This window comes from Simochromis diagramma, unplaced genomic scaffold (genome assembly GCF_900408965.1).
Source record: "Simochromis diagramma unplaced genomic scaffold, fSimDia1.1 OVJJ01000449.1, whole genome shotgun sequence".
Classification (NCBI taxonomy): domain Eukaryota; kingdom Metazoa; phylum Chordata; class Actinopteri; order Cichliformes; family Cichlidae; genus Simochromis; species Simochromis diagramma.
In genome coordinates this window covers 385,401-394,870 of record NW_024387274.1, presented here as the reverse complement: position 1 = coordinate 394,870, position 9,470 = coordinate 385,401, and the positions used below count along the sequence as shown (strand labels likewise).

Below are 9,470 nucleotides of genomic sequence, written 5' to 3'. Positions count from 1 at the left end.
GCACTTAAAGTAGAAAAGGACAGAGTGAATGAAGGTCTCCAGGTCCTGCTGTTTCGAAGATGGACCAGTCTGTCAGATCAAAACAGTCCTGTAGCTGGAGGAGAGCATCATCAGACCATGTTTAATGACCCAGGTGCTTGGAAGGGTTTGTTTCCTGAGGGGTTGTATGCAGGGATAGAAAGCAGAATGAGGTGGTCAGATTGTCCCAGGTGGGGGAGGGGTGTCGCTTTGTAGGCATGCTGGATGTTGCTGTATACGTGGTTCAGTGCCCTGTCCCCCTTGGTAGGATACATAACATGATGGAGGAATTTGGGGAGTACAGATTTCAAAAATGCTTTATTAAAATCTGCAGCAACAATTTGGACACCCTGCGGGTGCTGTCTCTGCGTTTTACTGATAAGAAGTTGAATGTGGTTGAGTGCTAAGCTAACATTAGCGCTGGGGGGAATGTAAACAATGGCAACTATGGCTACCGTTAACTCCCAAGGTAGATAGAAGTTTCTGCACTGAATGGACCTGGTGTCTAAGTCCGGTGAGCAGTGACTTTCTATAATTTTGCTGCTAGAGCTGGATCAGGTCTGAATTGGGCTCTGTGCTTATGTGCTTCAGGACTGGTGCTATAACTATATGCTTTACCAAAAAGGAAAGTTTAAGCCTAATCTTAAAAGTAGAGGCAACAATACAAAGTCCTCAGTGCATTGCAGGAGGACGCAGTGAAAAGGCATAAAAAACACAAAAACCCCAAAAGGTGCACAGTAGTTGGGTGCGCTGTGCTGCTGAATATGTCCATACACACTGCCATCTTGCTTTTTTTTTTTGCAACTTTTCAAGTGTAAGTCAATGGCATTTCAATACATTTTCCCAGTCAACTATACATTCACCTAATTTCAATATAATTTCCCAGTCAGCCATAGATGAATGACTTTGAGAGGGGTCCAATGGAACAGTTGATAATAGTTTTCATTTCCCGGTCAACTATGAATCCATTACTTTTCAATGCCTTTGTTGTCGCCTGGTCAACTATAAACAGATCAATAATCATTCAGTTATAACACGACAACTTTGAATCAATGTTATTCCAGTGTCATTGCTGTTACACTGCCATGTGTCATCTGTTTTAATATGGATTTTAGTATATTTTGGCCATAATGATGATTCAGATGAAAAATCAACATTAATTCAATCTCATCTTGCTCTCTGGGAAAGATGAAAACCAGCCCCGAAAGACTTCAAACGATCACCACGGTGATTGTACTGTAGAAACGGAGGCTGCAGTCTGTCTGTTCATCCATTTGTTACGTGCTGAAGTTTAGGGTCTGGCGGCTGGGCTTGGGTTGACAAACACTCAGCTTTTACATTACTCCCATTTCTTGGCTAGCTTAGCGTTAGCATGCTGTCTGTGGAGATGCTTGCTAGGAGTTCTATTGCATAATGCAGATGCTTTTTGCACTACACTCACGCACTCTCCTCCTTTGGTGCAATAACAATTCATGAATAAATGATAAATTAAAGGTTAAATACAAATGTTCTTAAACTGAGCATTAGGTAGAAATATCCCTGCAACACTGGCCTCCATCAAAAGTATTCAAACAATGAAAAAACGTTAAATCAAATGGCCCAGACATGTTGGAGCTACTTTGAAGTTTTTGGCTCTGTGACAAGGAAAAGCGGACTTTTCACCGTGACTGAAAGCTGGATAACAGTACTTTCTGACGTCACCGCCATTCTTCATAATAGTGACGGTGAAGTCCGGTGACGCACAACAGGTTCTGATCACTGCGCTTAACAGGCTGCTTACCGAAACTTCACTCAAGTAATCATAGTACTGCTAAGGCGTTACTTAGCAACACTATTCACACTGGTATATAGGAGCGTACGGATCGGAGACCGTACGAAACAAACAGCTCCAGAAGCTGAGTGCGCAGATAGCGCTGGAGATAGTGCTGTGACACGGGCTACGCGCTATGGACTACTGTTGATTTGTTGAGGAAGAAACAGCGCACACTCCAGCTCCTTCTGGTGCTCACACACCTGATTCATTCACCTCGCTTTATTTCTGCTGATAACTGTTATCGTGATACATTGGGCATTAGAGTGCTTGTTGTTGTACAGTGAGAGAAAACCTGCGAGATCATGAAGTCTCTGCTTGTAGCAGTTTTAATGGTTCTCATCGCCGCCGCCCAAGTTTCCGGCGAAGAAAATGACCCAAAAGAGGACACTGATTACTGGACGAGCACTAATCAAATCCAGGTATTTATTCAGACTTATACTCTCTCCTTAATAATTCATAAATACTACTATTTAAGTAGCTCATCTTTTAGTCTCCTTCAGTGGATGAAAGCAGAATAAATTTATGTACCGCCTAACAGGCATAAGGAAATTAGTTTGACTTAAGTTTTTTTTTCTTGCTTTTTGTGAGAACAAAGACATCCCTTTACAGAAGTATGTTAAACCGCAGCGTCACACTGTAGGTTGCATATTTGTATTTTAAAAGATATTAAAATTACATGTATACACAAATTTACTGAACAGGTGTATATAAAGGCTTATATATTAGCTTAATCACACTTTAGGAGCGACTGGATATGTCGGCACTTTGTCATAATGGGCATCGTCACTCTGTGCGGGACATTAGTAGCGCAAAGATCCATATTGCCAGTCACAATGATGCATACTGCACGAATATAATCCTGAGATGGAAACAGAAAATGGCAAGAAAAGATCCAAATACATTCTGCTTTACTCAGTGTATTTTATGTGGGTGGACCGGTGGGTGGGTCTTTCAGCTAATATTGATTAAGATAAGGTTCTGGCAGAATTCCGCTTTATTCTCTTGTTATAAAGACATGAGCAGGTAGATATGGTATTAACACAGTTGAGGTATAGTTTGATGACGCAAAATTTTTATAAAGATAAGATCCACTCTCACTCCACTCTGCCTCTCAGTGTAAGCATTCCTTCTCTCCCTCCACTCAGAATGGCTGGATTTCCGACAACCCGTTCAGAGAAGCCCTGCTGAGACTGACAAGAAAGCCAAAGCCACATCAGTTTATCGGTCTGATGGGGAGGCGCTCTATGGGTAAGAGCTATTTCTTAATAAAAGTACTTCTCCTATGCATCAGTTATGCTAACCTTTCATTTTTACTTTCATCCTCCCACAGCAAACACACAGATCACCCGCAAAAGTAAGTCCTGAAGTCCTTATAGCTAGAGCAATTTTCCTGCTCTTTAATTAAAACTCGGAACAAAAAGACCTAACCCCTTTGCCAATAGCTCAGATATGTGGCCAGTTACCTCAGAGCTTTGACTGGCGCAAGCTGGTTTGTATACGCTGCTCATTTGTGCACAAATCAGCATGCACAACGCAAAAATGAATTTTAACATAACAAAATAAAGTTCAGGTAAAAATAAAGCTAAATAAAAAATTACGATTTTAAAACAAATATAAATATCAGTATGTACAGTAGTGGAAATAGGCAAATATGAATATTATTGCCAAATAAAATTGATGAATAGCTACAACCATCTATTACAGTGATAAGTTAACAAGAATTAAATAATCACTTTGAATTTACCACCATATCACTTGTGTGAATTATAAGTAATCCTGTTACAGTATCACTTTTAATTTAATAAAGAATAAATTACCAGTGATAATGTAATAATCCTCCCATGTGGTAAAATGAGACTGCTCTGTGGTGACCAGTCAGAGACGTATACATCAGGTGGGATGTATTACTCATAATGGTGAGGGATTTCTTCAGCATTCTCCTCTTAGACACCTCTACCTGAGTCTTCAAGTTTTACTCCCAGAATCAGTCTTCAAGCTTAATTTGTTCAGTTTGTTGACATTAGCAGCTTTCATCCTGCCGAACACTCCTGCATAGAACACCACACTTGCCACCACAGAGTGATGGCAAGTGATGTAAACAGCAAAGCCTTACAAATGTAACGTCCTGAGCCTTTTAGTAGATACAGGTCGCACAGATTCTGCTTCGTGTCTCATCCATGAAATAAACCCTTTTAAATGGATGGAAGGGCATTAAAAAGCATTCAGGACATTAACCCATAAAGATACATAAAGATATAGATACATTTTTACTGCCAGGAAAACTATGGGAGAGTCAGTGTTTAAGCTTTAACAGGAACTTTCCTCAGTGTGTGAAGGGACGAGGTTCTTTAATATCAGACACACAAGCAAAGGCAAGTGTGCAAGGGTCAGATGGACTTGTGTGTTTTTCTCTAATAATGTGCATTTTGACTGAGACTAAAGGCAAAAGAAAATACATTGAGTTTATAAATGTACGGAGACAGTGGGTGGAGAGGTGTACACAGCTGTGACAGCTCTACAGATATCAGCTCGCTCCACAAAAGTGGAAGGTCTTTGTTCCACAAACAGAGCATGGAGCAGAAAAAGCACAAATTCCACTTGCCCACCGTGTTTGTGTCTGTGGGCAAGAAATGCACTCTTTCCCAGGGTTTAATTAACATACACCCACCAAAGATTTTTTTTCCTAATGTTCTTTGAACTCATTAATTAGTGAGTAAAGAAGGTGGTCCAGGGGAGACGCCTGTGTGAGACAAAGAGGGAAAAGATAAAGAGCCATGAGGAGGAGGGGATTTTCTCTTTCCTGTGTCATGGTTTGCGTTTCATCTGAATTAGTCACCTACTCAGTGATGCACTCAGTGCAGCGTAAGTAAGCAGACAGCTAATTTATCCCTGTAATGCAGGACCTGCTGTAAAACAATCATGTGGACATGTGGCCGTTCAGTTGAACTGTTCATGTTTCAACAGAAAGTCTTTAATACTAACAGAAAGAAACCAAAAAGACACAATTCATTGTTTTGTCGATGGCTCAAGAGACATTACAGTTTTCTTGTTGTAGTTAGATGAATGAGACATTCAGTGTTGTCTTATCTCAATGTCTTTCCTATGAAGGACATAAAGTGAACTCCTTCGTTGGACTGATGGGGAAGAGGAGCCAAGAGGAGCCAGGTCAGTTCACTTAACGAGGTTTCATTTTCTCAAAAACAAACTGAATCCTTAAGATGGCATTTTCCCCTTTTTCAGCAGAGTCTTATAACTGGAACACAATAGAGATGTATGACAAGCGCCGCTAAACAGCTGTCACCTCTCTGCTTCTCATCAAATATTCTTCAGCCACGGCACGGGGACCGGATGGTGGTTTTGTTTTTCTCCAAACCGCATATAGCTGTTAGCTCATTTAAAAGATTACATTTTTCATACTGTAGTGAAATAGCAGTTCTGTATTTGTGTCAGTTTGATCTGTTTCGGTAGAAGAAAGAGTGGAGTTTGAGGAAGTGTCATTATAAATGTTAATTTCCACCACCTGCCAGTTTTCTGAACAGTGTGCTGATAGTTTCACTTCATTATGCCTCATAACTGATTGTTTTTTGCTAATACAACAAAATAGCACAGGTGCTCATTTTGGCTTTCGAGTGACTTATAGAAGCTGCCTTGTTCTTCATCTGCATATGTTGTGATGTATTAAAATAATGTTAAAAATTGTATTAAAATTATTTTATCACTGGTTCAGTCTTAAGCTTGTACAGTGCAAATCAGTGCTCAGTTAATCTAGATGGATGGTGCTAGGGCAGACTCTGATGGTAAACAGTGGTACTGCATGGAATATAAATGAAGTAAACAGTTTCTGTTGCAACAGGAAATTTTATTTTAGCGTCAATTAATGTAAAACAGAAAAATAGAGACAGATAAAAGATTAGTTAAGAGAGAAATACAAATGCAATACTGCCTAGTGCAAACATGATTCAATAAACTAAGGTTGGATACAATTTCCTTGCTGTAACATATGGTTATTAAATTACATTAGACTGCAGATATTAGTGATCTCTTCCTGTAATCCACTTTCAAATGTGACCATGGGTGGGACAGTTATATGAAATGTCTAACTCCTAGTTCCCAAACTGTTTGAATAGTCATTCATAGTCATAGTCAAGCATGAAAAAAATTATTAGATCTTTTACGCATGTCTCACTTCTGCCAAACTTGAAAAATGTCCTTTTACAAAACACTTGCATAATATGCTAGTTAGCGCCAACAATGCTGCAGTTCTAGCTTGGTGATTAAGAGCCAAACACAAACTGAAACCAAAGCAAACCAAACCAAAGCAAACCAAACCAATTCAAACTACCAGAAATCAACCAAAGCTGTCAAAAGCTGGGAGGTAGCAGCATGATAACACTACTTACTGACCTCAGTCAGTTATAGTGTAAACATGATACCACCCTTACACCCTGTAGCTCAGGAGGTCGAGCAGGTCATCTACTAATCAGAAGGTTAGCGGTTTGATCCTCCAGTATGCACGCCAAAGATCCAATTCCATCCATCCATTTTCTTCTACTGGGATGCAGGGGCAGCAGCCTAAGCAGAGAAACCCAGACCTCTCTTTTGGAGAACAATAAAGCGGTCCCAGGCCAGGAAAGATATATCATCTCTCCAGCATGTCCGGGGTCCCACCAAGGAGGCATTCTAGTCGGATCCACGAACCACCAGAACTGGCTGCTTTCGACGTGGTGGAGTAGCGGCTCTAGTTTGACAGTTTGATGCACAACAGTGGCATATAAACACCAGGCAAGTGAAAACAGGAAAGTGAGGAAGTGCTCAATGAAAGTCCACTAGCAGTTGGAGCTTATAGCAGGGTAACTAAGAGATGGTTCAGGTTCACCTGATCCATCTCCAGCTAGTCAGTATCAGAAAGGAAAATCTGAAAGTTTGAAGCCTAATCTTAAAAGCAGAAGAGCTTTGTCTTCGTTCTCTCAGCTCAGTGGAAGAAATTTTAACTGTAATTACACCCTCAAAGACACAAACACACAAATCATTGGTCTTTCTCAGGTTTATAGATGGACAAGGTACGGGCTGATGGATCGATGGCATCAATCCAGCGCGGCATCCAGTAATGGGAGAGCCACTGAGCACGGTCTGGGTAGTGCTTCTCAAACTCCTGTCTATAGTAGTAGGCCTCTTTAGTGCGTGGGGGATTGTGAGGGAACCTCTTGTAAGCTTCCTCCATGTCATCATCGTTCACCTAAAAAAAACAACAACAAAAAAAAACAAAACAGACGGGTCACTCGCAAACTTTGTTCAATCAACCAAAGCATCAACGTCAACTAACGAGCAATGTCATAATACAGAGCTAAGAGGAACACCTACAATTTACTGAACCTCTCTCTGCGGTTTAATTAAAGATTTTAACGCTGTCGTGATTAGTGTATTTGATCAATTTTCTGTGGATTCTTGGCCCGTTCTAATTTAAATTTACTTTAAATGCAAAATTTTAAGTTAAAGTAAATCTTTTATTCTGTCAAAGTGGTGCCATTGCACTGAGCTTGGAATTCAGATTTTTAGTAAGTGCACCTGTGTTATGAATTTGAAAATTTCCTACGTTGCCTTGTTCTTGCGTTATTGCATTCACAAACCTGGGTGTCTGCACCACCTGAAATCTGCCTGAAATCAGTCGAGATTTACTAGATTGTGAGAAGGCTTTTTTTTTTTTTTTTTTTTAGGCAGAAATCAATGTTAACATAAAAACTTTACTGTGAATGGGACCGAGTCAGAGGTTTCTCTACCAAATATTACCATTGACTCCAGATGCTCCTGCAGGTACGTGTACCAGGACTTCTTCACAGATGTCAGGCCATCACTAAAGGCTTCTTTACGCCTCCAGAGAATCTCATCAGGTATCAAGTCGAAACCTTTGAAGGACTCCCTCAGAAGGTGCTTCTCCACTCCATCCTGGTTTCACAGGACACAATACACTATTATTACAAAGAAAAGTTGCATGATAGTGTGGACACCAATATTGTACAGACTCACCCTAGGAACCCTCATTTCCTCAGGCAAGGAGAGGTAGTACGCTGTGAATCTGTGGTCCAGGAAAGGCACTCTCAGCTCCAGGCTGAAAGACAGAGCGACACGAAATGAGCCTGAACTGAAATAGTCCATTGCAAAATCAATTTCTATCAAATTGTGTGAGTACAGGACAGGGTTACTAATAGGTCTATGCTATTAATCAGAACTCTGTCATTAATTTTTATTACTATATTTGAATAATAGTCAGCGTCACCCTATTGGTTGGTTGCATTATTTGGTGACCACTATTGGTTAATCACTGACATTTTGGCAATGGTTAAATGAATGCATTAGTTATTTTACCACCAAAGCTCTCCAGCTGAATTCCCGCTGTCCACTTTACCCTCCATCCTTTTTTCCCCTTTTTATGGTCAAATTAAAGATGCTTCATGAGCACTACATGCTCTGAAAAGCTGTTGCGCAAACAATTACAGCCAATTCTGAACGAAGTAATTGTAATTACAGGACATTTTTTCAGCGGAAAATTATCGCCAACAACAGGCAAAGTGCAATGTTCCCTTTTTATTTTTATTTTTTGCTAGATTCTTTCAGTTACCGGTCTTAATTCTTCGGGCAGGGCTAGTGAGTAACAAAGAAGGGCTACCCATGTGCAGCAGTGGTCCGATCAGCACGGAGAACATCAAACATGTAGAGCTCCTCCATCAGACGAATGCTGTCCTCTGCTGCAGCTTTGGGTGTTGGAGCCTAGAGGAGAAATAAAGCCATGTTTAAATGAATCCTTTTCGACTGGCATTCTAACTTTAGGTTCAGTCTGAAGTTTTCCTTCAGACGTTGTAATATTTCTGGATCACAAGTCTGACAATTCTGGCTAACTAAAGTGTTTCGTATATTTTGTCTGTAATTATCATTTAAAATCATTTTTATTTAAAGCAATGAAACGTCAAAAGAAAAAAACAAATGCAATGAACTTAGATTTGCTCTACTTTGTAAGGTTGTCCAGATTTTTTGAGAAGTATAATCATCCCAAAGCATAAAGATTTCTGTATTCAGATCAGTTTAAAAAAAGAAGTCTTTCTTCTGCACAAGTTTGAGAAGCCACATCCAAGTCAGAACAGGAATTCCAGAGAAGTGATCCAAGCATGTCAAAAGTATTCATTCACCCATCCAAATCAATGAATTCAGGTGCTCCAGTCACTATAAAATCAAGCACCTAGGCATGCAGACTGCTTCTAGAAATATTTGTGAAAGAATTGGTCGCACTCAGGAGCTCCATAGTGGTACCATAATAAGATTCCAACTGTGCAACATAGGGATGGGTATTGATAAGATTTTCACGATTCCGATTCCATTTTCGATTCTGTTTAACGATTCGATTCTCTTATCGATTCTTTTTTTTTTTTTTTTTTTTTTTTAAAAAGGAGAACACTAAGGTCGATTAGCTTAGAACTTTGTTTTATATCTTCTCTTTGAACAAGATAGAAATTTAGGAGTAACATGGCCTTACAAACCCAACAGTGAGATCTTAAGAGATCCACAGCCTACGGCTCTTCAATGGGGTGTCACAGGGTCCCCGGGGAAAAAATTGTAAATGTAAAATAATAAAATAAATATTCTTCTG

The 9,470-nt window shown here is 39.9% G+C and overlaps 2 protein-coding genes across 6 annotated transcripts; one reads left to right on the top strand and one right to left on the bottom strand.

Moving 5' to 3' along the window:
- Positions 1 to 1,744: 1,744 nt before the first annotated feature.
- Positions 1,745 to 5,560, top strand: LOC120715641 (protachykinin-like). 4 transcript variants are annotated; one of them, XM_040002730.1, is made up of 5 exons: positions 1,747 to 2,250; positions 2,977 to 3,079; positions 3,162 to 3,185; positions 4,940 to 4,996; positions 5,075 to 5,560. In XM_040002730.1, the coding sequence occupies exons 1-5, from the start codon at positions 2,134 to 2,136 to the stop codon at positions 5,119 to 5,121; spliced, it is 348 nt and encodes a 115-aa protein (XP_039858664.1). In that variant the 5' UTR covers positions 1,747 to 2,133; the 3' UTR covers positions 5,122 to 5,560. The 4 variants fall into 4 exon arrangements, with proteins under 4 accessions (XP_039858666.1, XP_039858664.1, XP_039858665.1 ...); XM_040002729.1 differs by having other exon boundaries at positions 1,750 to 2,250; positions 5,072 to 5,560; XM_040002732.1 differs by lacking the exon at positions 3,162 to 3,185 and having other exon boundaries at positions 1,745 to 2,250.
- Positions 5,561 to 5,669: 109 nt separating this feature from the next.
- On the bottom strand, positions 5,670 to 9,238 carry LOC120715639 (asparagine synthetase [glutamine-hydrolyzing]-like). Of its 2 annotated transcripts, XR_005691696.1 has the most exons (5): positions 8,496 to 9,238; positions 7,856 to 7,937; positions 7,619 to 7,774; positions 6,794 to 7,067; positions 5,670 to 6,740 (listed from the first exon to the last, which is right to left on the bottom strand). XR_005691696.1 is itself a non-coding variant. In XM_040002728.1 (4 exons), exons 1-4 carry the CDS (start codon positions 8,552 to 8,554, stop codon positions 6,858 to 6,860), a joined length of 507 nt encoding a protein of 168 aa, XP_039858662.1. In that variant the 5' UTR covers positions 8,555 to 9,237; the 3' UTR covers positions 5,670 to 6,857. The 2 variants fall into 2 exon arrangements, 1 of the variants encoding a protein (XP_039858662.1); XM_040002728.1 differs by having other exon boundaries at positions 5,670 to 7,067; positions 8,496 to 9,237.
- Between the last annotated feature and the right edge of the window lie 232 nt (positions 9,239 to 9,470).

Excerpts from the sequence above, each read along its gene's own strand:
- LOC120715641 (XM_040002729.1), top strand. The coding sequence starts at position 2,134 with ATGAAGTCTCTGCTTGTAGCAGTTTTAATGGTTCTCATCGCCGCCGCC. Across the intron at positions 3,186-4,939 it reads CACACAGATCACCCGCAAAA|GACATAAAGTGAACTCCTTC; the intron begins GTAAGTCCTGAA and ends TTTCCTATGAAG. Across the intron at positions 4,997-5,071 it reads GAGGAGCCAAGAGGAGCCAG|CAGAGTCTTATAACTGGAAC; the intron begins GTCAGTTCACTT and ends CCCCTTTTTCAG.
- LOC120715639 (XM_040002728.1), bottom strand. The coding sequence starts at position 8,554 with ATGGAGGAGCTCTACATGTTTGATGTTCTCCGTGCTGATCGGACCACT. Across the intron at positions 7,938-8,495 it reads CGGACCACTGCTGCACATGG|CCTGGAGCTGAGAGTGCCTT; the intron begins GTAGCCCTTCTT and ends TCTGTCTTTCAG. Across the intron at positions 7,775-7,855 it reads AGGAAATGAGGGTTCCTAGG|GATGGAGTGGAGAAGCACCT; the intron begins GTGAGTCTGTAC and ends CTGTGAAACCAG.